Source organism: Xyrauchen texanus, chromosome 5, assembly GCF_025860055.1.
Source record: "Xyrauchen texanus isolate HMW12.3.18 chromosome 5, RBS_HiC_50CHRs, whole genome shotgun sequence".
Taxonomy (NCBI): Eukaryota; Metazoa; Chordata; class Actinopteri; order Cypriniformes; family Catostomidae; genus Xyrauchen; species Xyrauchen texanus.
Genome location: NC_068280.1, coordinates 47,944,173 through 47,971,616, shown reverse-complemented (window position 1 = coordinate 47,971,616; position 27,444 = coordinate 47,944,173). Strand labels below are relative to the sequence as shown.

Sequence of the window (27,444 nt, the reverse complement as noted above, 5' to 3'; positions counted from 1 at the left end):
TCTTATAAGTCTGTCTATTCACACTTAATGCCTCTTTCTCTGTCATCACGCTGGTTAATTAAACTGAGAGAGTCTCTCCAGATTTATGCAAACACTTTAACGGCAAATTTCCTAATCAGCAAATTTTCCCAAATAGGTCAATTAGACCCTAATAACTCCAGCACAGACCTCCATAGCTTAATTGGTAGAGGATGAATTAGTACTAATCAGCTGCAGTAATTATCAGTAATGTTAGATAACTATGCTCGCTCAGTCATCACTAGAGTACATTTGATTATGGAGCTGTAACACTGTACAAGAGAACAATGGACACAAAACACATTTGCACTGCATAATCAATATGACGTCATAACCCATAAAACCAGTTTATTACCAAAAAAAAATAAAAAAATCTAGAACATCTATTTTGGAATGCTTAAGTTGTTTACATTGAACATTTTTGTAAAAAATAAAATAAAAGCCCTGCTTTAAAATAATAATGATTATAATAATAAAGAATAAAGTATAAAAACCACAAAGACAACATTAATTTGTGATGTACATCCATGATATCTGATTTCACAACCAAGGATCTTGATTTAAAAAACTTCGTAAAACTTTAGACTTTTTCAATTTGTTGAATTACATACAAATCAACACATTTTCTTTCACTAAAAAGTATTAAGATAAACTTCCTGCAAATGAATCAGTTAAGTTATTTAGTGGCAACTACAAAATTATTCCATAAAACCATTCAAATCAAACTAAATTAACATAACATACAGTGGATTTTCCATTTAAAGAAAAATGTGATATAAAAAATACCATAAAAAAAAAGATTTCAGTAACAAGAAAAACACAAAATTGTCACACCACTTTAAATCACACTCGCATATGCTTCTCAGAGCTCTCATAAACAGTGTCAGACAGATCTCGCTTAAATAAACTCCTTTATTAGGCATCAAGTTTACATGTATGTGCAAAAACTAAAAGTGGCATTCTGCAAAAAAGTATTGAGTTTGAGCTGATTCTTGAGGGATCCTGTTTTGACTCTCAGTGCTGCTTTCTAACTATCATAAACACAGATAATTTTACATACCAAGGACATCAGGGAGTCATGTTTTAAAGCACTGCTGATCCAACTACTACAAAGATTGTGCAATATGAGAGCTTTGGGGAAAAGCGGTATTAAAGTATATTGCATCTAGGGTGCAGCGTTTCAAACGACACATCGCAGCGTTACGATAAAGACGAAAAGAGACGGTTACCAGCAATAGAGGGAAAACAAATGGCAGGAACGTTAAAACATTGACAACAAAAGTCACAACACGGAGAGGCTTTGACATGGGATCAGCTATTTGTCTAACCTTGTGTTCCGCCCGTTTCGTTGTTTTTGGGCCTCAGAACAGCCTTGGAAAGATAAATTGAGGAGGGAGGTGTGGGAAAGAATATCTTTGAACCTCGCAAGGGAAACCACTCTTGAAAGTGTAGAGTTTCTTCATAGAATAAAAACAACCGCAACTGCAACGTTAACAGAGCGTTTTGGGATAACAGGAATCAGAAAAGAATACAAAGTTAATCAAATTCAATACAAATACAGAAAGATCCAAAATACAGTATAAATCATCACCACAACAAAACTCAATTTGGACGAGTAACCTGAATGTAAATTTCTCCACATTTAAAAACTTCCCCAAGCTAGCATAAGGCACCCAAATATATATGCTCTGGAGAAAACCGTAAAACAAGTAGGCATTTTTGGATACTATTGTAAGACAATGGATACATCAATAATAAGAAGAAATAAGAGGTACAAATGTCCATACCAACAACGGTGGAATATCATCAACACGTTTGTGTGGTATCATGAATTAAATACTAGCAAAACATACATATATACAAACCGTACAAGCATTCCTGCATCTGTACAAGTGAATGCGCAAACAGAACTGAGACGAGTGTATACGGGGAATCAAACTGATGTTAAGAGAACTACTGTAAGTAATTCATGGATATAACATGCACATTCATACACATTTATTAAAAGGAGTTTAATCAGATTGTTCCTTTACGGTCTCCAAATGAAAAAGTTAAAAGAATCGGGGCATCTGATATGAGGGGGAATCTCACAAAACCTGTCAAAAACATATCCGGGCCATATTTCACCCCAAAAATAAAAGAAAAAACTAATTATATTTTGCTTAAAGAAAATACTGCTTATTTTTATGACAATTAAGCACATTTATCCACAATTCTCATTACTGTAATGCAATAAATATTAGAAAAAATTATAATTATAATAATAAAAAGCATTCTTGGTATCTAATCAGGATCACTATTGAGAACTTAAAAAACCCTCAAAAGTAATCTAAGATGGTAGTGATCATTTTGTGCAAAAATGTGTTTAATTGTAATAAAAGCCATTTTTAAGATCATAAAGTAATTTTTGCATTGTTACATTACTTTCATGACAATAAAGCACATTTATCCACAATTCTCATTATTATTATTAAAAAATACAAAAATCTTAGTTTGAATAAATTAATTTTTTTACGTTTATACATGATGGAAATATTTTTGTACTGCCTTTGAGTAATGCTGATTAAAAAATAATAATAATAAAATAAAATAAAAAAGTACAAAATGACTGCATTACAGTAAAGAGAATGTAATGAGAATCACCATTTAGAATAAAAACCCTCAAACGTAATGTGATAAAGTGGTAATGATCATTTCGTGCAAAAATGTGTTTGATTATAATAAAAAATTAATTTTTTGCATTGTTACATTATTTTCATGACAATTAAGCCCCCCACCCCCACCATTTTTTTTTAACTGTAATGCAAAATAATATATAATAATAATAATAATAATAAAATATATGACTTCAATGCAAAAAAGTAATCGTATATTTAAATCGTAAATCGTTATTTATATGGTTATCATGGTAGTATGTATTGTACTGCCTTTAAGTTAAGCTGATTGAAATAAAATAATTAGAAATGAGAATGAAATGAGTAAATCGTCTCGATGCATAATGGTAATGATAATGTGCTTAAATGTAATAAAAATAGTCACAATGTAACAAGATCATTAGGATTTCTTTGCATTGTGACATTACTTTCATGACATCCAAGCAAACTTCCCCCAATTCTCATTACCGTAATACAAAAAATCAAATACTTATTACTGCAAAGCGAGAAAATATATTTGTTGTACTGCTTTTAAGTTACACTGATATATATATATATAAAAACAGTACTAGAATTACAAAACAAAAAAAACAAAAACTCAAAAAGACATTAAGGTAATGACAATTTTGAGCAAGAATTTGCCTTTAAATCATGAAATAATGTCACAATACAATAAATACAAATGTTAATAATATAGCCATCATTATCTTTATGCAAAATATATATTTTTATTTGATTGATTTTGGGCTGAAACGTGACTTGGACATGTTTTGGTGAGAACGCAAACCTAATTCTTCCTTTTCTAGACAGCACCAATCATGGGGTTCTTCTGTCTGGGGTCTTGGTATTGTTCATCGCCGTACGCACCATAGCGATCAGGACTCGCCGTCCGATAGTTCCCCTGATTTAACGTTTCATATCGCGGTGGCCCTCTGGCACCAGGATTGGGCGAGGGAGGGACATCCTGTCTCAGAGGACCCCTCTGTGGCATTGGAGGGGTGGGGTATGTACCACCGGCACCCTCTGTGTATCTGGGTACAGGTAAACGGGTTGAGCGCAGAGGATAGTTGTCTTGATAGGCCTCTTGATTTGGGTACTCATAAGTGGGGTTCGGGTAATTGCCCAGATCTCTCTGGTTGGCCCAGTTCTGGTTGGGGAAGTCCTCCACTGGCATTCTCCTGGAAAACAGATAACATATATATATAAAATAAGTTTATATTTTAGGTGCATTTTCTGACCATTTAAAATGCCCTTTGAACAACTTAATTTTAAAAAATGCTAATATTTCATGTAATTGAATTAATATGGAGTCATAAAGATGGCATGCAAAATAATGATCAAAATGTGCTTATAAAGCACGTCACACAACATTACATTTCTCAAAGTATGTCATGTCAACGACCTATTTATAGGCTTTAATATTTTCAAGGTCATTGCCTACATTGTTTATCTGAGGGTTGCATCCGTCTTATGTCCATCAAGCTCAAATGTTGCCTTTAACAAAATAACAACGCGGGTTTGCGGGCAACCTTTATGTCAAATCCTGTGCTATACAGCACAACACTTTACAACATGTGTGAAGCTTTCATGCGAGCAGTGTTTGATGTTTAATATAGCTCACTCCAATGCGTGAGTAGTCTGTTCACTATTTCACCTGTCAAAGTTAGTTACAAACAGAAAGTGTGTGCGTGTGTGTGTGTGTGTGTGTGAGAGTGAAGATTGCACACTCCCACTGTGAGATTTTGTAGGGGTGTGTGTGTGTGTGTGTGTGTGTGGGTATTATCCATCAACAGTGTGTGTAATGGGTCTGTCAGCTCTGACCACCCAAGAACTGAACACTGTGTGTGTGTGTGTGTGTGTGTGTGTGTGTGTGTGTGTGTGTGTGTGTGTGTGTGTGTAACTGTTGAAGACGGATAAAGCCCAAACATAGCCAGACTGAAGACTCCGGACTAATATTACAAAGTGACTATTGTGGTTTCGTTTTGTTCTTTCAGAAGGGCTCTATTGACAGCGCTCATAATTCAAATGCTCCTATGAAGAGTAATATCATGTTTACAGTAAACTAATGGTTAATTATTGCAGGTGGATTAAACAGGAATGAACATTTGTAAGACCTCAGGGAATATATCATTGAAGATCTACCGTTCTCTGCTACAGTTAAAAACCTGTGACTGCAATCTTTTCCAGTGCGCATGAGTGGGTTATTTGCGGCAAACTTCAGAACTTTTGAGGCAATGTTCCCTAGACATTTGCAACAGGCAATATTTTTGAATGGGTAACTAAACTGGTTAAACTTTTATAAATGTAAAGATGTGAGAAGAATAATAATAATATAGGGCATTTTAAATATGAAATACCTCCTTTATGCTAGAATATATGATATGCAACTCAAATACTGTGGTTTTGATAAAGGTTTTTACATTGGACTAGTTGCAGCCCAACAGAGTACCAAAAATAACAATCTGCACCGATCGGCCACAACATGAAATCCACCTGCCTAAAATTGTGTAGGTCCCCCTCGTGCCACCAAAACAGCACCAAACCACATCTCAGAATAGCACTCTGAGATGATATTCTTCTCACCACAATTGTACAGAGTGGTTATCTGAGTTACCATAGACTTTGTCAGTTCAAAACTGTCTGGCCATTCTCTGTTGATCTCTCTCATCAACAAGGAGTAGACAGAACTGCCACTCACTGGATGTTTTTGGCACCATTCGGAGTAAATTCTAGAGATCAGCCCATCTGGCACCAACATAAAGTCTACGGTAACTCGGATAACTGCTCTGTACAATTGTAGTGAGAAGAATATCATCTCAGAATGCTATTCTGAGATGTGGTTTGGCGCTGTTTAGGTGGCACTAGGGGGACCTACACAATATTAGGCAGGTGGTTTTAATGTTGTGGCCGATTGGTGTATGTGAAATGTAGTTATAGGGCTGTAATTCACACTGCAAAAGCAACCTGTCCATGACTCGTTTGCTTGTTTCTACCCAGTGACGGATGAATTTGTGCCAAAATATCAGATATCAACTCAACGTCATCAACAAAAGATATGTGAAGCATTTTCTCCTCCCTTTTGAAATGTGATAATTGATTTATTCATTTATTTTTGCTATCCTAAATGCATGATTATACGTTATGCATTTAGCATTCTCTCCACAACCCTATCACAACAGACTTGCAACCTATTTTTGGGTCACGACCTCATATACAATAGAATTGATATTTTATACCCAATTTACACTAAAATGTATAATACACATCCCATTTAATCTTGAATAAATGCTATATACTTCACATATACTAAAACTGTACTGTGATATACTCTTGAACATATGATATAAGTCTCATTTAAACTATTATACTCCATTTACACTAGACTGAGATAAATACAGGGCTTCATGCTTGATTAGCCATAAGAATAAATGCTGTGTGTTATATACTGTGTGCTGGCAGCTGAGGATTAAACCAAGCTCACACACACACACACACACACACACACACACACACACACACACACACACACAGAGAGCATCTCCACTGGGACAGACACAAACACTAGTGTGAGCAAGCTCACAGCATCTGTACCCTACAACTGACCCTGTGATACAGTGACCCAGAGTAAGCCCAGAGGCTTAGGGTCACAGCTGAGTGAGCAGTGTGTGTGTGTGTGTGTGTGTGTGTGATGGCCAGATGTGTGTGTCGGTAATAGTGTATGTGTTTGTGAGAGAGGTAATGAATAAGTACGTGTATGAGATAAAGAGGGGAAGCACGTGTTTACATTTGAAAAACCACTCTGAATGTGTAGTTTGTGAAGCTGCAAGCTACTTGTGAAAAAGTAGTTTGCAACACTATACATAACTAACAAAAAGTAGATAACTTCATTTGAGTTACATAAGGAGGGAAACATCTATAAAATAATATAATTGTCAGATTAAGTAATCCAATTACAAAGAGCATCATTTACACGCCACAAAAATCAAGTGGGATATTATTTAGGATTTGTTGTTGTTGTTTTTGATTGATTTATTATTTTGATTGAATTTAATGAAAATGATTTAATACATTTGTTTTGATTGATCATCGTCTTTGATTGCTCAGATGTTACACTGAATACGCGATCTAATGTGAACTTAAAAATAGAATAAAACAAATAAAATCACATTACACAGCTATTTTTAAAAAAAAAAAATTACTATTTTGAGCTACTTTCAAGCTACTGAAAAATAACTCACTTTGTCTGTCATTCATCTGTGAAACAGAGAGCCCCGCCCCAAATCACATTATTGGTCGAGACAATATTAATGTGTCGGAGTGATAAGGTTGCTACGAACAGAGCAATCATTTTAGTTAACTTATAATTTTTGTAATTTTAGTTAACAGGCTTACTTATAGTTGTCTCAAGCTGGGGTGGTCAAAACTGTTTAAACAAGTAACACACAAACTGTTATGGTAAAGGTCATGTTTGTAAGTGTTATTGTAGCACAAATGCTTATTTGAACAACTGCAGGTCATTGTTTTCAATTCACATTTATAATGTGTGATTTTGAGCGTGCTTGAAAGTTAGCATGTGTGTTTGAGTGTGGAACAGAAACTAAAGCATACGGTAGGCGGTGACTTAATATACATGAGTAAAAACAAAGTAATGACAAGTCCTGCAATCCATCTCACACACCACCACCAATCAACAACCCGAACCTCGAAGAACCGCATGTGTGTGAGCGAGACGTCCACTAGAATATTTTCCGTCTTACGACAAGGGAGGAATTCGTTCGCATGAGCTCTCTGCACCTGCCCAAGACGTTCGGAAGGAAATTCTTCTGTTGGCTCCTAATTTGACCTCGACTCTTGTGTCCTCCCCCAGAGACACACACACATACAATGCCAAACAGCTGGTGGGTGAGGGGTAACAAAGGAGGGTGTGTTGATTTGTACATAACAGGATGGACTGGTGAGCAGTCAATGAGTGAGAATAGATTAACGGGTTGACTCAGAGTTTACTGTATAGCAATGTGCTAAACAATAAACCACAATAACAAGATCAGAAAACTATAGTATGTAGGTACAGTATGTGTCTGTATTTAAGACAGACAGACAGACAGACAGACAGACAGACAATCTATAAAGTCAGACAGATAAATAGATGGATAGACAGACAAATAGAAGTCTAGCTACGATAGACAGACAGAAAGCTTGACAGACTGTCTATCTAGCTGTCTATCTATATAATCAGATACATAGACTGACAGACAGATGATGACAGATAGATAGATATCCATCTGAACTGACAGACAGACAGACAGACAGACAATCTATAGATAGACAGACAGAGACAGATAGACATACTGAGACAAAAAAGCCAGACAGATAGATAAACAGACATCTAGCTACAGTAGATAGATAGACCGAAAGCTTGACAGACAGCTAGATAGACAGACATTCTATCTATATAATCAGACAGACATACAGACACGTACACAGATAGATAGACATACAGACACAAAAAAGACACAGACAATCTATCTATATAATCAGACAGACATACAGACATGTACACAGATAGATAGACATACAGACACAAAAAAGACAGACAGACAGACAATCTATCTATATAATCAGACAGACATACAGACATGTACACAGATAGATAGATAGCAGAGAGATAGATAGACATACAGACACAAAAGAGAGACAGACATTCCATCTATATAATCAGACAGATATACAGACACGTAGATAGATAGATAGCAGACAGAAAGATAGACATACAGACAGCTTGACAGACCGACCGTCTATCTATATAATCAGATAGATAGATGATAGATAGACGACAGACAGACGGATGGATGGACAGACATATAGATAGAATGATACATAGACTGACAGACAGACAACGACAGATAGATAGTCCATAAATCCATTTGAACTGACAGAAAGACAGATAGATAGACAGACAGTCTATCTATATAAGCATACAGACAGATAGATAGATACACAGTCAATCAATCTGTCAATCTATTGCCCATTATGTACAGTATATAGAATTTACACATTACATTTATGGCACCAGCTCTAGACATTAATGCCACAAGGAAAACATGAGCTGATGCAGGCAGACAGCAAAATAACAGTTTCATTTCCAAACTCTGATTTCATTACGGCTTCTGAGTTTCAAGGCAAACAATGTTAAAACAGAATAGTCACTGTGCTTTATTTACTTGGAAGCGAAACGGCATCCGCAGCCAAAACGCAATAATATGCTGAGAGAGATGTCACGAGAGAATGAAAAGAAGTCATTGTGATTTCTGTTGCCAAAATGAACAAAGCAAACCACACTCTTTTGTGATCATCTCAAACAAAAAAAATCCTTTATATTGCAGCAGTATCTTGCCATCTTAAATAAACGAATACTTTTAAATCATAATTTCACTGCATGATCTCTAGTCCATCTGAATGTTCTCAGGAGTGCTGCTTTTATTGGCAGTTGCACAACTGGTGGCTTTTTTGAGTATGGCTCTCCTGGCAGTTTCAGCAACATGGAGCCATCTCTTGCATTTAAATAAATGCTTGTGGTTTCAGAAACTCTCATTTTTGATGTGCTGTAATGTCAAACACATGCTGAGATGTAAACAGTCCTTGGTGGATTCTGTAATGACCCCGTTTGCACGACCGTAGTGTCGCGTGACCTCCTGTGTTTGTTCAATCTTTATCCAATCAAATGAAGCTTAAGACTAAGGCCGATTAGCTGGTGAGTCTGGTAGAGACGAGCTCTTCACCTCTTACTGAGGTAAAACGTTCATTGAAATGATTCTTTTGTATGCAAATGCCTTGAACTGAGAAGCAAAGCAAAGCGTTTAGAAAGTTTATTATAATAAACAAATTAAAACTTTTCTGTAGTTTAGGAAGAGGGTTTAGGAAAAGAAGCAAGCAAGACCCTTCTCCCTATGACAGAACCCTGTTGGATATGTTTGATGTAGTCCAGTAGAATATAAATTAAATCCACCGAACCGCAACAAGTGTAATGCAATGAAACGTAAGAAAGAGAACTTTAAAACATTTAATGCAACGAAACATAGTATGAAGTAAAGGTTTTCAAAAAGTAACCAAACATACAGTAATGCAGTGAAATGCCAAAAAAAAAAAAAAAGATACAAAAAAGTACTACAAAAATTTAAAAATGATAAGACACGTAGAAAAAGTATAGCACAATGCAACAAAACATAATGAAATGAAAATAATGAAAAGAAGCATAAATGGAAGGAAACTTTCCAAAAAGAAATACTGTAGCACAATGAAATGAAAGAAGAAAAAAAACGTAGAGAATCAGAAATAATAAAAAGAGAGAAGAACGAAACTATTAAAATAAACTAAATATCATGAACAGAGAAGGCAATTTTAATAAACATAACGCAACGCAAACAATGACGGAACGTAGCACAATGAAACGCAACTGAATATAATAAAACTGAAATAAATAAAAAGCAGAGAATAAAAACTTTACGGTAAGAAACTAAAACTAACTAAAAGAATGATACGTTCTGAAAAAATCCAAAAAATGTCATGCAACAAAGAAATGTAAAGAGAAATATACTTTCAAAAAGAAACAACATATAATGTAAACAGAAGGCTACTTTAAGAAGAAAAATAGCGTAACTAAAACAATGACGAATCGTAGCACAATGAAATGCAATTTTCTTTACAAAATGTAAATAACGAAAAGAATCGTAAAGGGAACCAAACTTTTCGAAAATAAACAATGCAACAAAGAGAACAAAACGTTTTATAAAAGAAACAAAATATACTGTAAACCGAAGGCAACTTTAAATGGAAAACATAACGTAATGCAAAAAGAGTTGGAATGCAACTAAATTAATTTACAAAACAAATGTAACAATTAAACAAAACTTAAATGAAACTAAATTAAATGAGCAGAATAGAAACCTAGTTTAATCCACTTGTAATCCAGGAGAAGATTTTATTTATTAACCACCATCTAAACTACCCAACCAGGAGACTCGGTGAGGCTGCCGTTTGATAGTTCCTACAGATGAACACAGGACAAAACTGCTCTCTGAGGCAAGAGTAATGACACACTGTTTGAAGTGATCACTTGCAGCCTTGAGCAACTTTTCGTAAAAAGACAGAAACAAGCACTTTTGCTTTGACCGCCCCACACACACATTCACACATAGAGTGTGAGAGAGAGAGAGAGAGAGGGAGAGGAGAGAGAGAGAGAGAGAGAGAAGTAGTGAGCAGGGAAATAAATGCTAATGTATCACAGCGCAGTCATTTGAAAGGAAATGGGCCTGAATGAGCAGCCCGAGGGAACTACAGCACAAAGTTCAACGCTGAAAAATGTATTTCATTTCATTTAAATAGTTCTCTCATATGAATACATTGCAACTGTGGAGCCGCACTGCTGCTCCAGGGAGAGCTGGAAGTCGCAGGAGGGCTGAGGTGGGAGTTTACTTTTTGGGGGAGAAAAAAAATCAAAACAAGATGGGGAGCACAAGAGAAGTGAAAATAAATGATTTTATGAGAAAGAAAAACTTTAGTCCAACTTGCTCTGATGTCTCAGCGGAACACGTGTAAGTGTTAAAGGCCCTATACATTTATTTTACAGTTCTAGATTCAAGAAGATATACTATGATATGGATTTCAAAGGCCTAAAAAAGTCCAAATCCAGATTACTTGGTAACAAATAACTACAGTTTAATCGACCTTGTGTATTGAGGGTCCCCTTAAAAAAGTACAGTGGTAGTACCATGGTAGAAAGATGGTATGAGATGGTAAAACTATGGTATTTGCATACCATATAATCTATGGCATTTACATGACAGTGTAACCAAGGTAGAATGTCTAAAAACTAAATAAAATAAAAAATGCACATACTAATACAATGGTACTTAATGATTACCATAGTCATACACCCTGGTATTTACATTGTACACCAAGGTACACCATTATAATATAATGTGCATAGAACTTAACATAAGATTTATTTTTTTAAATAAACAAAATGCAAAGAAACTAAATCTAAAGAAATTTAGTTTCAAGAAATGAAAAGCATTCAAACAAAATGTAACTTAGCAAAATGTAATGTAGTGACATGAAAAGTTAATAAAAGCATTTATTAAAAATCTAGCTGCATGTAATTTGTGGGCCCATTAATTCATGACCACCTCTACGGCAACAACATCTACGCCTACTTTGTCATTGCATCCTTGGCCCCACCCACTGGTCCTCCTTTTGGAAAGAAAGTGCAGGACAAACAGGCCTAGTGTGGCCTAACTACTCCTGATAACCAAAGGGGACCATCTGGACTATTTTGAATTATTTTTTGTATATAAACATGCATTAGACAGACATCTTTGAAAGCTGTTGTGTATCTCGCACCGCTTTTAAAAGACACGTGTCAAGATACAACTCTGAAAAGGAGACAGAATATTCTGTCATTTAGCCACTGCCTCTTGCTTTTTTAAGGACAAACTGTTCTTTCGCCTGTGCTATCTTTAATGACTGGTATATGTAAACATGCACTAGAAGGACATCTTTGACCGTTTTGATGGCTCTTGACTTCAGTACACGATGATAATGTATGTGTGGGTGTCTTCATTATGTTTTAGACTATGCATGTGTGGTTTTGCAGTTCATATCAGTGTGAATTGTTTGTGAACAATTCATAATACGATTCAAGCTTAGCAAAAGAACCGTTATTGAAGGATGGCACAGTTAAAAACACGATCGACCTGATCGCAAAACCGTAAGTAAACAGTTTCCTTCATGAATATTTCAAATGTCATACTGTTTGACAGTTAATGGCGATGCTGTGCTTACAGTAAGGCATTGTGTGTAAACCCTGAAATTTTGTTTTCTAATCTTGTGGAGCAGGTTTATTCTCTTCTGATTGAGGTTCAAATATGGCTTTATTTGAGGGGCTGCACAATGTTAGCCAATCATAACAGTGGGCGTTTATGTTGAAGTTTTAAGTAGGCACTTAGGCCAAAATTGAGCATTTCAGACAGTCATGATGCCTTTAAGAGACTAAAACTTTTTAAAATGAAAATAAAATTAAAGGAAACTACATTTTTCAAAAAGAAGTGAAGCGTAATGCAATGAACATAACTGAAAATGTAACAAAACAAAGAAAATAAATGTAGAGAATGAAACTTTGATAAAAAAAACTAAACCTAAAAATAGAACAAAACTTTTCAAAGAGAAGCAAAATATAAAGTAACCTGTTGATACGCAATTCCCCCACACGTGGTAGAGACTTCATTCTGCTTACATTTAATATATAATTTACCATCTATAAATGTAATTAATGTTAACAAATTATACATCTTTTCAAAGGTCTAAGGGTTCAATCTGTTTCACGATAGCAATGCTCCAGAAACAGCAATTTAGTTATTTGTACCAGGAGTACAAATGAAAACGGGAAAACGGGACTTCATTACTTTTTTATGAAATCGTGGGTCCATGACAAGGGTTCTTTGGAAAACATCCAATAGCACTTTTTGTCCATAAAAGTGATAAATCTGAGAAATATTGATATATTCTCCATTGTTTACATGAGATCTCGCCTGAAAGAATAACCCTTCGTCATCGTTCTTCAACACATTATGTGATCTGGGCAGCATTCATGTTGTAAAACTGTATATTATCTTATATATTAGTCTCATAAACAAAATGAGCCTGTCTCCAAAGTCTATTTTTAAAAATGGGGCGTAGTTTTATTCATAATAGCCAGATTTTGTGTCGTCTTGAAAGGTGGAGCCTTAATTTTAATCTGTACACTTCCAGCGATTTTACAGAGAAAAAATCTTGCAGGAACCTCATTTTTTGTTAGATCAACTTCAAATTTGAAATGTAACTTCATTAGACTTGTGGCTTTGAGAACACTGTATGTCTGGGTTGTCTTGGTTCTTTTATTATTGTTTTTTTAGATTATAAAATATGTTCAGCAAAAATTATTTCCATTACTATAAACTTCAGCTTCTCTAACTTTAATAAATAACAACATATATTAATTCTGAAACTTGAGAAATAAAGCCCAAAGTGTCTTCTTTCAAACTGTGTCCATACTCAAAGGGTCCAGTAAATACAACCATTTAAGTTCACGTATATCATTTTCATGGTTTGTGCTCAAAAAGGTGGTGTGTATCAACAGGTAAATATAATACAAGAAATCTAACATCATAAACAATGATGAAACGTAACTAAGTCAAATGTAAAGACGTCATTCAACTTTAAAAAGAAAACTAAACACACACTAATGAAACTAAATGCAAAGAAACAAAACATAAAAGGGAACAAAACTTTTAGAAAATAAACAAAAGCATTGCACGATGAAACAACAAAACGTAACGAAATGAAAGTAATAAGAAAGAGATGTAAAGTAAACAAAACTTTTCGAAACTAAGCGTATCAAAGAGAAACAAACATTTAGAAAATAAACTATTATAAAGTAAAAAAAACTTTGTTTTTATTTTCTCCCTTTTTCTCCCCAATTATGAATGTACAATTCCCAATGCGCTCTAAGTCCTCATGGTGGCGTAGTGACTCGCCTCAATCCAGGTGGTGGAGAACGAATCTCAGTTGCCTCCGCGTCTGTGACATCAATCCGCGCATCTTATCACGTGGTTTGTTGAGCGTTACCACGGAGACGTAACATGTGTAGAGGCTTCACGCTATTCTCAGCGACATCCACGCACAACTCACCACACGCCCCACCGAGAACCACATTATAGCGACCACAAGGAGGTTACCCCAACGTCACACAACCCACCCTAGCAACTGGGCCAATTTGGTTGCTTAGGAGACCTGGCTGGAGTCACTCAGCACGCCCTGGATTCAAACTCACAACTCCAGGGGTGTTAGTAAGCGTCTTTACTCACTGAGCTACCCAGGCCCCGCAAAGAAACTTCTTTTACATAACGTGAGGAATGTAACAACGCAAAAATTGGCAAAACGCAGCTAAGAAAATACAAAGAATGTAATTCACTTTGAGGTAAATGTAATAATGACATGAAACTTAATGAAAGAAAATAGAACAGAAACCTAGTTTAGTCCACTTCTGCAATATGTTCCCCATAGAAAAATCTAAACCTAACAATGAGAACAAACATTTATAAAAGATAATTTTGTAAAAGTCAGCCATATGCAAAGCATACTTGTGTAGCATTATGGGGTGTGAATTTCAGCTTGTGTAGCAGAAGTGGTTATGTACTTGTCAACAGTATTAGTTTCAGGCCTTCAAACCAAAAATGTCTTGGATTAAGAATAAAATAAACATATGGTTTGTAAACTAGCATCACAGAGCCAAAGTATTACACATTTAGGTGAAATCAACCAATAATAGTAGACTCTGCATGATAAGTTGTGACACAAGAACTAATTTTAACATTAAACAAAATTACAAACATCAGCTTTAAATGGCCATGCCTAAACCACTTATACTACGAGTGGCTTTGTATTCTAGACCACATAGATCACTACAGAGGGGCACAGTTGAGCCTTTGGGTTGTCATATGGTGTATGATCCTGGTGAGGAATGAGTGAGGCACTTAAGAACTGGGCCGTGAGCCATCATAGCATTCCCAGCTTCCTGTCTGGATCCCATTCCCTTAAGAGCGGATCAGGTGAATATTCCGGGATGAGAAAAGCTCTCGGAAGGCAAACACTCTAGATTTAATTAGGGGGCTGAAAGAAGATTAGAGAGAGAGAGAGAGAGAGAGAGAGAGAGAGAGAGAGAGAGAGAGAGAGAGAGAGATGTGTGTGTGTGTGTGTGTGTGTGTGTGTGTGTGTGTGTAAGAAAGGAAAGTCCCCTCCACCTACGCAGCTTTTCTTGTTTTACTGACTCTGAAAAACTACAGTACACATATGCCCAGCATATGGAACGGGAACATGCAAAACTGTGCAGACAAGCGGAAATACAAATGAACACAGGTCTTACTTGGGCACAGTGGCATAGAGGCGATCTTCGTTGTTGTATCTTGGAACCAGTTGAGGATCAGGTCCTCTGATCTGCATAGAACAGAGAAGTCAAATAAGATAATGTGTCAGAACATGCATTAGGACCATTGGCAAATATGGTTGTCCGAGGTCATAAAAATGCAAAATCTTTAAAAACATGTTTCAAATTCATAGCAATGCAATCTTTGTGTCCATGTTGGTTTCATACATTTGAAAAAATATTTATAGCATTTATCTAAAAAAAAACAAAAAAAAAAACAAATGATGATAAATAGTTGACTTGATAAATAGTAACCATCAAGTACTTAATATTACTTGTATAATACATTTTTTATTCACAAACCCTACATTTTCAAAGTGTTTTCATAAAAATTTCAAGAGTAAACTTTTTTATAGAAATTCTCACACAGCTATGAGGGTCTTGAGGAGTCCCACGATATTTAATTTTTGTCACATGACTACAAAATGGCTACTTGCATTTTGTTTACACCAACTGACTTTGATTAGGGGGGCAAATGATTTCAAATATTAACAATATATTTTTCAAAAAAAATTTAATTGCTTTGTATTTTTTTTTTTTATAAAAAGAACTAATAAAAAATTATTCCAAACCACTTATTACAAAATATATATATATATATATATATATATATATATATATATATATATATATATATATATATATATATATAATTGTTTTTTTTATTATCCGTTTAAGCTTATTTTTTACATTTCGATGTGTTTGATATCATTGTAAAGAAAACGTAAAATGTTTATTGATATAGATTATTAGGCATTCTGAGACTCTCAGCCTTATAAACTGCTGAAAAATCACAAAAACAATTGAGCTAAAAATGTACTTTTTTTTCTTATTTGACATTATATATGTCTGGGTGTAAATAAGGTAGCTCCAAGAAACTACTTTTGTTTTGTTCCCAATCATGTCAAGTGCAATGGAGAAACATGTTGTGTTGATACAACAAAGCTATCAAAAGTTATAGCATTACAAAAATAGTCTGTGTAATGTATTTGGCGCCATCTCCTGGTGGCCATATGTAACATTGCGCTTCATGTGGATTATCTAATGATCTCCGCATCCAATTACCTTGTGCGTTGGCTTGATTGAGAGATAATCACCTCTTTCAGTAATTTTGTGACATTTTATGTTCCATTTATTTTTTGTGAATTTATAAGCGAAACCGCAGCATATAAGCAACACCAACTTAATTCTGAAAGATATCTACTTAGCTATTACTCGCTATATGTTTGTCTGTCAATAAAACAGCTGGTTGTATTCTACTATTCGAGAGCTTTCCAACAACATATGATTCATGTCTATTTGAGCATGGCTTTTTTTTTTTACTGATTGCAATAATATGTACAGTGCAATTTAAGGGGTTAAACTATTACGGAGATGTTATTTATTTATTTACTGTCTCTGGATGGTCACACCACTAAGACATTTTTGTTTAAAGCCCCAGGAGGGGGAAAAAAATAAATAAAAATTACAGTGACTCTGAACTCAGAAATCGAAAACATGTTCATCATAGTAAAGGTTTTATCAAATTACTGTTTTGTGTGAATTTCATTTTTAATGTATTGTTTGATTTTTTTTTTTTTAAATAAGTGTGTTAGATTATTGACCCATAATGTGAAGTCTAGGTGTGGCTTTAAGTGTGTAATTTCTTCCTAAAAAACAAAACAAAAACTATTCGATGCGGCGTAACAAACAAACAAAACAAAACGCAGGTGGCAGCTAAAAACACAGCGCTCCTGCCTGAGAAACTGAAAAAACAACAAATGTATGAGGTCAAACATGTCGCTCTATAGTGCATGTTTACATAGAAAAAAAAAAAACAGACAGAACAGTGGAAAAACGAGTTTGGTGTGAACGGCCCATACTGTCTTAGCCTTAGTATGTGTTTTGCACAGCTAATGGCTTCTGTACACAGCTGGTATGTTTGTATAAGGACAATATTGTCTTATAATTATAATACATTTTTAAAGCCGATTTTATCTTAAATGACTATTCCAAGGCTTAGCAAGCTGTTCTAAGAGAAGTATGTTTTTACACTCACACGGCATACTTTAATAGTAGTCTCATATGACCACAGTGGGATTCTGGGATCGTTGCGTGTCTTCTGACAGATGAAGGTTAACAGCATTATGTAAAGAAGGGCAGCTAATTTCTAGGGACTTGGGGAGGAAAATGGTGGCATTTGTCTCAATGAGCCGTTTATAAGTGCACGTTCTCCCGCATGTTACGGCGGCCCTGAGCACTACACCCTGCATGCTAAGTGTGATCTTTAAACACAAAGGTGTCTCACAGGGATCGAATGTCACTGGGAGTTAGAGGGGGAGTGAGACGGTCATGACGAAGTGTATATGCCGTAAAGGTCACGTTTAGAGAAGCGAGAGATGATTGTTGGGATGCTAGATTGCCATGCACACCGAATGATCAAACGATAGACAATTCCTCACTTTTATCTGGTCCTTTCATTCTTTTTGCTGCCTATTCTGGCCGCACAGGTGATCTTTCACGGTTATTGTCACAGACTGAGGTATTGAGACTAATGCAGCAAGGGCTGCTTCCGATTACATCTCTTTGTTGACTTTTGTCTTATATGACCTTGTGTAAATACCCCCATCAAGAATTGAAACCATTAATACATGTAGTGATGTAAATTGTTCTCAGCCCATTGTTCCTAAACATTGGTCGGTCAACACCCAAAATCGTAAATTTGCCTAGCTTATATTGAATGGTGAAAACAACTGTAAAGGGGTGTTCACACTGACAGCAATTCAATTGGTAGAGGCCACAAAGGTACTGTACTGTTGGTTGGTTGAAGATATTACTTTTTGACCGCTTTATCCAACTGTATCAAGTGGCGGATTACTGTCTGCTGTTGGTAGTTGCTCAACTTTGTTTCATGGCCAGCTATTGCTGTCTCTCATGATCCTGGAAATTGCGTACTCTTTCTGACAATGACTAACATTCAATTGCTTAGTCGATGCAAAATGCTGTATGTGTGAACATACCTTAACTCTTCAAATGGCTTGGGGTGTCACCTGATGATTAGCCTCAGATGGCATGCTCACAGAATGTTCAATTTAGGATTTTTATTAGGCCATATCCTCACTAATCCATTTTCAGTTTCCAAACGTTATCAATTTCCAAAGTATGTGGTAATAGAGAGCGGCATACTAATATGGATGAGATTTTTATTAGGCCATATCCTCACTAATCCTTTTTATCAGTTTTCTAACGTCATCATTTTCCAAAGTATGCAGTAATAGAAAATGCTTTCAATAGACTTTTTGGTGCAGGAAAACGCCATTCTAATATGGATGAGAGGCTTAAACCAGAGATTATTTAGCAGAGACGGACCACTACTATTAAAATGAATAGGAGAAATTGGAATGCTCATCCAAGGAGCTCTGATTGCCCAACAGTCAACGGATGTAGAAAGGACATCCAGCCTTACAGTTAAAAGAGCCAATCAACTTATAGATACGGATATCACCTGTCAATCAACTCTAAAATGCACATGTGCATTAGCTATACAAGCCGGAAAATTTCGTTTTTTAGTGTAATACGAGGTAAAGAATCACAATTTATGATACTAGTATTGTCAGATTTTATTGCCGATTTTAAATATTTTCTTTTGATCGTAATCTTGACCAACCATTTTTGAGATTTGAGACATTCAAGTGGATAGGAGCTGCACTGGGATGACTGGAAAAAGCCTGCCGAAAGCATTCTAAAGATGGCCCACAGTGGACTGACTTGCTAGAAAGACTTTGCTCAAACGTAGCAAAATAAATGCATTTTCAAATGCTTTTCTTCCAATTTGGAAAGCCAAATCTTTGGAATCTGAAAGTATTCATGGTGGTATAGTGACACCTCAATCTGGGTGGTGGAGGACGAATCTCAGTTGCCTCCGCGTCTGAGGCCATCAATCCGGCATCTTATCACGTGGCTTGGTGAGTGCGTTACCACGGAAACTTAGCGCATGTGGAGGCTTCACACTATTCTTCACGGCATCCACACACAACTCACCACGCGCCCCACTGAGAGAGAGAGAACCACATTATAGCGACCACGAGGAGGTTAACCCAACAGGGCTCTACACACCCTAGCAACTGGGCTAATTGGTTGCTTAGGAAGCCTGACTGGAGTCACTTGGATTCAAACTTGTGACTGGAAAATGGAAAAAACTTTGTTTTCAGTTTTCTAACGTCATCGTTTTCCAAAGTATGAAGTAATAGAGTATGTTTTCAATAGTCTTCATTTTCAGTGGAGTAAAATGCATTCCAATGAGGATGAGGGGTGTAAACAGAGAAGAGGGAGAAAAAATAAATAAATAAATTACTGTGTGTTCAAATGAAAACACATTAGTGTGGACGTTGCCGAACTAAGACTGCTTTACAAGTTTCTAGCTGTTTCAATAAGTATTTCCAAAGTCGAACTACTGTAGTTGCCGGATTTGCCAAAGTTTGCAAGCTTTATGGCACTGAATCTTTAAAAGGTATTCAAGAGCTTTGTTTGAGGCATTTAGTGGCAAATAAACTAGATATCCTCGACAAGTTGCATCGACAAGATAGCGTCAAAACACAATCACAAATGTGAAAGCACAGAATTCTTTGTATCAATCTATAATCCTTTGTAATGTCTTGCTCTTTGGATGCACTCCACAAGCCCATACAGGCACATTCACAACCCCACTTCCCTAGAAAGTGTTTTGTGTGCAAAAAAAGTGTGTGCATTCTGTGTGCAATTATATCTTGGGACATTTGCATGCTAGAACATTAGCAAGTTGCTTCCAGAGACTTTAATGACTTCAGATCTTCCGCACTACCACATGTTTCTTTTCACTGCCCACAGATGTTATCATGGGCACAGGCGATTGATCTTTAGCGGGTAATTAGCATTTTAGGCAGAAAGGACAAGACATGGGCCTGCTGCCAAACCCTCGACTCCAACGTAGAGAGATAATATGAAACCTTGCCATCGCAGGCTTGGTGGTCTGGACTAGTTGAACCCTGTGGGTTTAAACAGGATCAACAAAAACTACTCAACCCTGTTAAACCTCACCGAAGGGGAAATTGGGGCACCATGGCAACCTGAGCTGCCAGAATGCAGTTGGGTCTTACAGCCCTGTTATCAAACCGAAATGGGTGTATGGACAGACTTAGAATGCAGAAAAGCTGAGAAATGTGTATGCAATGTCGGCGAACTGGACTGAGACGATAAACACTTGCGTGAGTTGCGGCACAACAAACGTGAAAACATTTACAAATACACATACGGAAGCCATGCGTACAGATGCAGGGAGATTGGACTGATGTATTTACACCAGAGAACAGGTTGATTAAACACATAGGACACACATGTAAAAGCCTGTAGGGCAAGGTCACCTGGACTCACTGGGACTGAATCAATAGTAGATGGCTAAAACATTTATCCTTGTACTTCAAATACAAGATAAACACATCTAATTATTTTCATTCAAGTTCAAGGTGATTTATTAGCCATGTTCGTTTGCTGTTGAAAAATAACATGCACATTCACTTTTTTATGGGAATACAGAAGTATGTGTGTAAATTTAAGTGCTGTAATTGGCCACAGTTTTTATGTTGTAGTTCACTGCTGTGTGACGAATGCATTTTTAAAAGTGCAAATAGTCCATGTGGTCTCATGTAATATGAGGTAAAAAAAACTGCATTGTACGATAAAACTGCACGCTTTGTACGAACAACCTCTGAGACACAGTTTCTGGTTCAGAGGAAACCAGGAAGTAATCTGGTTTACATGGGTTTATATAAACAATGGCGAGTGTGATTGGAAGATTGCATTTTAACTCTGTAATTAAATGTTTGTTCCACTGATGGTTAGGTTTAGGGTTGGGTAGAGTTAATTAAATATGCAATCCTGTTGACTGCATTACATCATTTACAACTAAAAATACAACTCACTTGTGGCGCCACCCTGTGGACATTTCACCAGGAAATTGGATCTCACATATGCCCATACTGCATGTTCAACAACACTTCCAGCTTCAGCCACTGGGGGCAGTGAGTCGAATTTCGTTAAGCACAGGCCGATTAAATTTCGACCTAATGTCTCCAAATTCATAGTTTGATCAATCAGGTACAAGCCTTTCTATTTCCAAAAGCTCATTTACTGACACCAGTTGTGTGACCAAACCCACAATTGGACATACACACAAGTACACAGTACACGCAAACCTGGCAGGTGCCACTACCACCCACAATCACTTGGCAGGAGTCAATTCGAAGTTCTCTGCAACTTTTTGTTTTTATCATTTCTTCTGTAATGAGATTCCATTGATTTGGGCTCCGAGTCAAACTCCCTTCCAGAGGGAATTGGCAGTCAGGAGCGAAGATTTGCCGTTGGACTCCAACAGGATTCAAACTTAGCACAACGTTTCTCAACAAACACAAACTTCTAAGGGTTTGTCATGAGAAATTGAAGCTGTGCACGGTGTCCCTGAAAACTCAGCTGTGCTTAGTCACTTTTTTCAGCTGAGTGTGTGTGAACCAATGTGGGCTAAACTTACCAGACACGTTTTTTTTGTCTTTATATACCACAGCAGTAAAGGCAATTAGAACAGCCTGGTACTTATTTAACAAAAATAACACATGTGCTTCATTAGTCATGTTTCTCTGCACAAAAATATTTTTTGCCTCGGGTCTGAATTTATTCTGTATCGTTTCTCTTAAAATGAGATAGAGGGTGGCGTAGACGACTGTTTAAAATATCTAGGGACCAAAATATCAAAGAGACTTGGGGCTGGGCTATTTTGACTTTGGCCAGTAAGTGACCACCTAGCAACCATTCAGAACACCCTAGCAACCACACAGCAACACCCTAGCAATCGACCACAACAAACTAGCATTATGGTGGAGAGTTTTTCCACAGGCAAGCACCAATGACATTTTCAAAAAATCTAGTTTGGTAAGACTCCTTCAGTTTGCAAGGGCTTGAGTCACTTTATGTTTTCGACTGTGTAGAATCTGCAATGCACCCTTTAAGATGCATTAGTGACTTTGTGGCAAACACAAAGTAGCTTACAATCTAGTCAACAAACCAGAATGGCTACTTTTGTCAGATTTTCCTGAAAGCCTGCGCCTTTCTCTACCTCACTGCTAAAATAAACATGCCGTAAGTACAGTCTTGAATACATCGCTTGTTGATTCTATCCCTGGAGTCTTCATGGCCATGGTATATGGGGTATTTGAATCTTTGATGTACTGCGGCCATGAACTAGTGCCCACTAATGTCCCCTAAAAAGCCACAGTCATGCTGCCTTGACGGCCCACGCTTGTTAGTAGCAGATGGTGAAAGTGTTTTGAGAGGGTAATTTAGACACAACGATGTATGAGGCTGGTCATGACCTTCTCATGCATGTAGCCGACCCTGTGAAGGGGAGGGACTGTTTCCATGTAGCCCTGGTATGTTGGGAGTGCACATGGACTGTTGTGATGGATGTAGTTGCCTTAGTTTAAAAAAACTTTTTTGTATGTTACATGTTAGCCAATTTGCATGCTTGAATAGTCAATGCTTGGTTTGGGGGAAAATTGGAAAATGGCATTAAATACATTCTGTGTGTTTGGCCATTATATTTAAACACCATTTTCAACAAAAATATTTTTTTTAGAACTAATACAACAAAAAAGACTCTGTGCCACCAACTTTTTCAGCCATCTTGGTTCTAAAAGTATTTTTTCCTTCCATTTATTATTCCATAGGCATTACTTTAAATTCTTCATAAAATACTTTTATGCTACCAACCGAACCCACTAACCCCAAAGTAAATCACAACATCACAAACTTTGATTTGAAACAAAAGGTATTTGAAAATCGGACAAAAAGACAGATGGTCCATAACGTGTACGTAAAGTCTTTAATGAGCGAATTAACTACAATTCCATGAAGCAAAGCAAAAACAATCGAAACTTTAATTGTATTGCTAAATATACATATAATATATGCAAATATATGCACTGATGAGCCAAATCATTATGACCACCTGCCTAATATGCAGTTGGTCCTAACACATTAGCAGCAGATCCTTCAAGGCCTGTAAGTTGCGAGGTGAAGCCACCGTGGATCGGACTTGTTGGTCCAGTACATGCCATAGATGCTCAATCGGATTGAGATCTGGGGAATTTGGAGGCCAGGGCAACACCTTGAACTCTTCAACATGTTCCACAAACCATTCCCGAACAATATGTGCAGTGTGACAGGGAGCATTATTCTGCTGAAAGAGGACACTTATGTGTCAAATTGACATCCACGTAAATGGCTGGATCCAGGTTTTCCCAGTAGATTGAGAGTGCAGGAAGGCCGACTCTATTGAGCTATTCACAGTGCATCACTGAAGTAGACGGCCGCTGCAAAGCTCTTTTGGCGTGCTTTGTTGGCTGTGATTCACTGATCAGTCGACCCTTTCTCTTCAGGATTCACATGAATTGTAGTTCTTCAACAGGAATTCTGCTTTTAAACATAATTGTTTGAAATAATACTGCCTGATGGCTTCAACAGACTCCTACACCATCGATTAACAACCAGAGAGTTCAGTGTCTTGCCCAAGGTCACTTCGGCAAGTGGAGTCGTGTGGGCCGGGAATCGAACCGCCAATCCTGTGATTGGCAGCCGACCCGCTCTACCAACTGAGCCACACCGCCCCAATGTAACTGAATAATTTTCATTGGCAGGGCAAAAATAAACAAAATAGCTGGCTATATTGTCTGAATGTCAGTTACTCGATTTTAAGAGCTGTTGTATACAATCAATATCACAATTGTGATGTAGTACAATACCGCTGTTGCAACAGTTTATTATAGCAGTAAAGGACTGTAAAGTATCCTTCATAGCTGTAATACAAAACTGAACTGACCATTGAAAATTCCAAACTGCAAAACTTTTCAAGTAACAATTAGCAATTCTGAACACCATTACTGGTCTGACCCCGCTCATTTCTCCCCTGAGGTTCCTTGATGGCTCCCACCCACAATTCTCTTTGTTTTAGTGACTTCATTCAGATTCCTGACCACTGTTTCCTGCAATCAAACAAAGACTGCAACTACACACATCTGAGTCATCTTCCTGTAGGGCTTGTCTTTGACCAACCGGAGACAGTGTGACCTGCTTGCAAGAGCAAAAACACGTCAAGACCTCTAGTTCCTTGTCCATCCTTGTCTAGTTTTCTGGTCAACTGTTCCGGGAGACTACCACACCTTTATTTATTTTGATTCTTTTTTCCACACTGATAAACCCGCCCCTAAACTGCAAATTAAAAAAACAAAACAAACTGTGGTTGGTAAGTTTACATGTCAATCAGACGGTCTCTTCCTGTCTAATTGATGGATCCTTGGTCAGAATTATTAGTAATGTGGACCAGACTCTATTCTGACAGTCAAAGGTCTGGCTACAAAAGACTAAGTCTCTCTTTATTTAATTCTTGATAAGCTCATGTTGATCTGTTTTGACATCCACCTGGTTTAGGATTTGGGATTATTTGTAAAAGCCACCTAGTCGCCGTCAGTCAATCTTTTAACACACAGCAGTCACGGATGCCTGTCAAGGCTGTGAGTGTATGTGTGTGTGTGTGTGTTGGAGATGTAGATGCTGGATTAATTGGACCTGACAGGACCAGGATGCTCAACTCAAGCTGTTCTGGTGCGGGAAGAGAGGATCGCAATCAGAATGACAACCGTCTTAATTTTCCATCTTCTCGCTCTCTCCATCTGTCCCTTTTTTCCATACTCTGCATCTTCCCTGTCTCCTTTGTCACTGCAAGTTGTTTCTCTCCTCTTATTCTGTAACTACTGGCTTCAAGTCAAATTAGAAGTATGAGGATGACTTGTAAGAAAAGATACTCTAATGCACTATACAGTATAAACAATATTTGGCCAAAGTGTATGGACACACCCCTAATTAATTACAGTGCTGATAAATCTTAATGATACAGCATACAATGACATTCTAGAAAATGTAGAACAAATTCCCGCTTGTCTCAGACCACTAAAAATATCAGGCCATTACCTCATCGGCTGAAGATAAAAATAATTCTAATCTATAAATATTGGAAAATATTTCTCTATATGCTCTAGCATGTCTACACACACACAGCCAAACACACCAGACACGTCTTTAGTCCAGTTAAATTAATCTGTCCCCAACAAATCCATACTACACAGCTCCTGCAATGTTTGTGTTTGTGTGTCTAAACCACATGCTAGTCCTTCTGGTGGCCTGCACCATTTCCATTTCTTCTGTTTTTCTGACAGCAACCATTTCTCTTTTATTTATTTCACATATTCACTCATCTATTTGTGAGTAAACTAGCACTTTGGCTACATTTTCAATGAAGAAGAGAATACAATGTATGAAATGACCATTAAAACCTTTATAAGTGAATTGTACTAGAGCTGTCCTTTAGACAGTTTTAGTTTTCAGTCCATTTTTCTGTCAACAGTGGTCTCTATATGAGGTCTTGGTGACATCAGCAGACAAGGAAAATTATAGTTCACAATCAAACTTTTATTTGGCATGTCGGTAAGCGCCTTTCACTTCACATCCCTTCAGGTTGGACAGCAACAACACCAAACATGTCCCGTAATCAAATGTCATTGATGTCTAGGGTTGGGAACCAAGAACTAAGATCTTACTCAAAACATGTTCCAGTATTGTAAAAATAACAGAACCTAATTATTTTCATGACTTCTCATTAACAGTTCCAACACAGGACACTGTGCTATAATACTCTGACAGTGTTTCATGCACTACCATTCAGCAGCACTGCAACACCACTACTAAATTAGCAGAGAAAAACAAACAGTGCGACCAGTGTAGTCTGATGCCCGAACAAATGACTACCATAAACTGGTTCTTTTAAATCAACAGCACGAAACATACAGCATGACCATTGTGGTCATATTCCATAATGAATGACTCTTATGAGCCGGTGCTTTTGAATCTACAGTGCAAAATATACATCAGGAACACTGTAGTATGATGCCCGAACTAATTACTCTCATTAATTGGTTCTTTTGAATCAATAGCACGGAACATACAGCACAACCAGAGTACTCTGGTTCCCAAACGAATCACTCTTATGGGCCGGTTCTTTTGAATAAACAGGGCGAAACATACAGCGCAACCAGTGCAGTCCTATTACCGGATAAATGACTCTTATGAGATGGTTCTTTTGAATCAACAACGTGAAAAATTAAGTGCAACCAGTGTAGTTCGATGCCTGAACAAATGATGCTTCTGAGCAGTTTCTTTTGAAGCAACAGTGTGAAACATACAGCGCAATCAGTGCAGTCCTATTCCCGAACAAATGACTCTTATGACTAGGTTCTTTTGAATCTACAGCGCAAAACGTACAATGAGACTAGCGTAGTTCAATGCCCGAACGAATGACTCTTATGAGCTGGTTCTTTTAATCTACAGTGAAAAACATGCAATGCGAGCAGTGTAGTCTGATTCCCAAATTAATGACTCGTATGAGCCAGTTCTTTTGAATATACACAGCCAAACATACAGTTCTGCCTGCTGAATCAGCCTGTTCTTTTTAGTGAATATCTGCAGCAAGTCATTCATTTTGTTATGTCGGACACGGAATGAACCAAGAACTGTTACTGTTATGTGGGCTTGAGGCTTGTAAGACTGAAAACAGAGTAATTACTGGATGGTTGATGATCTGACAATTCTCATTCTCATCTGAGCTCCAGAGCTTGTTTCTTCACTCTGTCTTTCCTG

At 37.0% G+C, this 27,444-nt stretch overlaps 1 protein-coding gene across 3 annotated transcripts in view; it reads right to left on the bottom strand.

The window, feature by feature from the left end:
• Positions 1-275: 275 nt before the first annotated feature.
• The window catches only part of pard3ba (par-3 family cell polarity regulator beta a), a 195,367-nt gene continuing 168,198 nt past the window's right edge, over positions 276-27,444 (bottom strand). For all 3 annotated transcript variants that reach the window (XM_052126534.1, XM_052126536.1, XM_052126535.1), the window contains 2 exons: positions 15,631-15,701; positions 276-3,850 (listed from right to left, as the gene is read on the bottom strand). In XM_052126534.1, the coding sequence (XP_051982494.1) occupies positions 3,475-3,850; positions 15,631-15,701 (447 nt within the window). In that variant the 3' untranslated portion in view covers positions 276-3,474. The remainder of the gene's footprint in view (positions 3,851-15,630; positions 15,702-27,444) is intronic.